We start from the raw sequence: 3638 nt of genomic DNA on the forward strand, positions 1-3638 counted from the left end.
CTGACCAGGAATTGAATCATGACCTCCTGGTTCATGGGTTGACGCTCAACCACTGAGCAACACTGGCTGGGCAACTTACTTTTATATTTTGATCTGGCATCTCATTCTACCCATGGGTGGTGGGGGGAGGATCTTTTTTTTTTTAAATATATTTTATTGATTTTTTACAGAGAGGAAGGGAGAGAGAGAGTTAGAAACATCGATGAGAGAGAAACATCGACCAGCTGCCTCCTGCACACCTCCTACTGGGGATGTGCCCGCAACCCAGGCACATGCCCTTGACCGGAATCGAACCCAGGACCCTTCAGTCCGCAAGCCGACGCTCTATCCACTGAGCCAAACCGGTTTCGGCGGGGGGAGGATCTTGATACTCATCTCTAAAGAAACATGTGGCTGTTCTGTAGGGTTCTTGGTGACTTATTCAGATACCAGTCTAAGCTTGTGTGCACCACACCCCGTATTCCCTGGACCCCAGTACAGGGAAGCGTCAGAGGGAGGCTGCTGGGGGCCTCACACTAGGAAGCTCATTTAATATTTATACTCGGAGCCACTTAAATTTAGTCATGATATAAAGTAAGAAAAAATCAATAAAGTGCACTGCTCGTCAGTATAAATCAGTGATGGCAAACCTATGACACGCATTTCAGAGGTGACACGCGAACTCATTTTTTTGGTTGATTTTTCTTTGTTAAATGGCATTTAAATATATAAAATAAATATAAAAAATATACATCTTTGGCCATTTTAGCATTTTGTCAGGAGCATCGGCGCCGCGAGGAAGAGTTCCTGCTGATTCCCGTGCGGGCAGCGTCGAGATGGTGAAGCCGTTCATCGGAAACCTGCCCCGGGAGGCCACAGAGCAGGAGATCCGCACACTCTTCGAGCAGTACGGGAAGGTGCTGGAATGTGACATCATTAAGAACTCCAGCTTTGGGCACATAGAGGACAAGACAACGGCAGAAGATGCCATCCGCAACCTGCACCACTACAAGCTGCACGGGGTGAACACCAGTGTGGAAGCCAGCAAGAATAAGAGCAAGACCTCCACAAAGTTACATGTGGGCAGCATCAGTCCCACTTGTACCAACAGAGAGCTTCCGTCCAAGTTTGAAGAGTATGGTCATGTCGAATGTGACATCGTGAAAGATTACGCCTTCGTACACATGGAGCGGGCAGAGGACATGGTCGAGGCCTTCAGGGGCCTCGACAACACAGAGTTTCAAGGACCTATGGACTGTAGGCCAGTGACGCTGCTGAACATCCTGCAGGATAAGCTCACCTGCCCCCACGAAGTTATCCAGTCCCAAATGTCAGTAGTACCAAGGCTGAAACCCTCTTCTAGGTGATATTTATCAATCCCTTGGCTTTGTATACCGTCTGAAGTAGTGCTGCCCAACATGGTAGTCATAGTCACGTACTGTGCTCTGAGTGTAAAATACCTAAGGGATTTTAAGAACATAGTATGAAAAAGAATGTAAAATACTCATTTTAAAAATGATTATATGTTGAAATGATGTTTTGGAAATAGTCAAATAAAATACGTTATTAAAAAGCATAAAAAGATATACATCTTTGTTTTACTGTGGTTGCAAATATCAAAACATTTCTATATGTGACACGGCACCAGAGTTAAGTTAGGGTTTTTCAAAATGCTGACATGCCGAGCTCAAAAGGTTCGCCATCACTGGTATAAACTGTCAACCGCAATTATTTACACCTGATGAAATAGAAAGTCGCATGTGACAAAAGAGACAAATTTGTTTATAAATCTTTTTTGGGGGACATGATATGAAGAATTGGCCAAATAAAACTAGGCCAGCACCTGCAGGTATTGAAATGGACGTCTGAAATGATGATGCCACCACTCCTGGCTCAGCTACTGAAAAGTGTAAGTTCATAGAGCTGCCATGGATCCGAGCCCAGCAGTGTCATTGCCTTCACTTAGTTGAGTTTCCTTAAACTAAAGCTCAGGGTGGTAAACTAATTGGACTGTTCTCCCCAGTTAAACCTTATAGACATTTCACAACGTAGGTTACTTTTTAAGTTGGGTATCTCTGCACCATTTACACTTTTGTGTGTCTAGGATCAGCCTTAGATTATATGGTGCAATGAAATAATTTTCTTGAATACTTGCTAAAGCTTAGAACTCATTGGATAGAAGACAAGGTTTTGCATTCCACAGTGCAAGATAAAGCTTGCAGAGCAAAATTCCTGAGCTCCTCCAACCACTCCCTTTCCCCTGGCAAAAGCCCTCCAAGAGGCCCCTCACCATCTGCCCCCAAAAGCCCAGTCTCTGACCAGGTCTGCAATCTGACCTTGGACTTGAGTGAATGGTCCAGAGCCTTCACCCTTAGCTGCTCTGGGGGTCATATATGTCTGCAGGACTCATTCCCCTACTGTTAGCCCAGCCACCTCTATTTCCTGCTGTTCCCCAGTCTGACTTCTTCACTGGAGCCATCTATGTCCATTTGGCTCACGGTGACTGGGATGAGGCATCTTATATTAGTTGGGTCTCCTCTGAGAAGTAGACACTAAGTTAGGATTCAATGTGTAAGACTTGCTCGGGGGAATGCCATGAAAGATGAAGCGAGTGGGAATGGGCAGGGGAGCCTGCGGACCAGATGCAGCCCTGGCTCCAGTGAGGAAAGGAAGAGGAGGGAGGGCTGGTGAGGAGGGGCTGGCTTTTGCTAAGTGCTTTGCATATATTATCTCAAGTCTTACAACAAAACGTCTATGACAGTCACGGAGGCTCAAAGAGGTTAAGTGACTTGCCCAATGCCACACAGCCTGCAGGTTTTGTTTTCTCAAATAAATTTTAAGGATTTCAGGAACAGAAGATCCAATATATATTTATTCTTTAAAATGGGTTTAAATGGGAACTAGAGAGATATTTAGATATAAGGACACATCTTTGTATCTGCTCCAGCAGACAAAACACAGAAATGTTTACTGGCCTGCCCGTAGCCACCCCTAAGCCTTAGATCCAGAATATCTTTAAGACGAGCATCATGTAACCTAGAGGCTTTGTCCATTGCTTATGCAGAGGCAGAGGTTAGAGCAGGTAGGTCTGGACACTTCCAGCCAAAAAAGTCCATGGATGCTGAGTGCATGAAGGAAAACAACAAACCATAACCTGGAAATTTTGATGGGTACACACATAAAGAAGTTTTCCCCCTAAATGTTTACATCTATATACGGGTGCCCCCCAAATATATACACAATTTAAATGCTGACAGTTCAATTTTGAAAATGAAATATATTTTAATAAACACTGCCTTTATAATTACTCAAAGTGTATGTATACATTTTTGGGGAACTACACACACACACAGATACACAGGGTTGGGCAAAAGTAGGTTTACAGTTGTGAATACATGAGCCATAAGGTTTATTCTTGTATTATCTATATACTAGAGGCCCAGGGCATGAAATTAGTGCACAGCTAGGGTCTGTAGGCCGGGCCAGTGATCAGGGCTGATCGGAGCCTTCCAGCAGCTGGCTGAGGCCTCCCTTCCTTGGCTGCCTGCTGTCAGCTGTGGCCTCCCTTCCCCAGGTGCTGGTCAGGGCCTGCTTTCCCCAGCTGCCAGCTGCCGGCTGGGGCCTTCCTTTGTTCCACACCATCCCCTGGTGGTCAGTGC

At 45.3% G+C, this 3638-nt stretch overlaps 1 protein-coding gene across 1 annotated transcript; it reads left to right on the forward strand.

The window, feature by feature from the left end:
- Positions 1 to 749: 749 nt before the first annotated feature.
- LOC132226802 (RNA-binding protein 4-like) lies at positions 750 to 1346 on the forward strand. The gene has a single exon (XM_059681229.1). It carries the CDS (start codon positions 816 to 818, stop codon positions 1344 to 1346), a length of 531 nt encoding a protein of 176 aa, XP_059537212.1. The 5' UTR covers positions 750 to 815.
- Positions 1347 to 3638: the final 2292 nt, after the last annotated feature.

The sequence above is a fragment of the Myotis daubentonii genome, chromosome 2 (genome assembly GCF_963259705.1).
Source record: "Myotis daubentonii chromosome 2, mMyoDau2.1, whole genome shotgun sequence".
Classification (NCBI taxonomy): Eukaryota; Metazoa; Chordata; class Mammalia; order Chiroptera; family Vespertilionidae; genus Myotis; species Myotis daubentonii.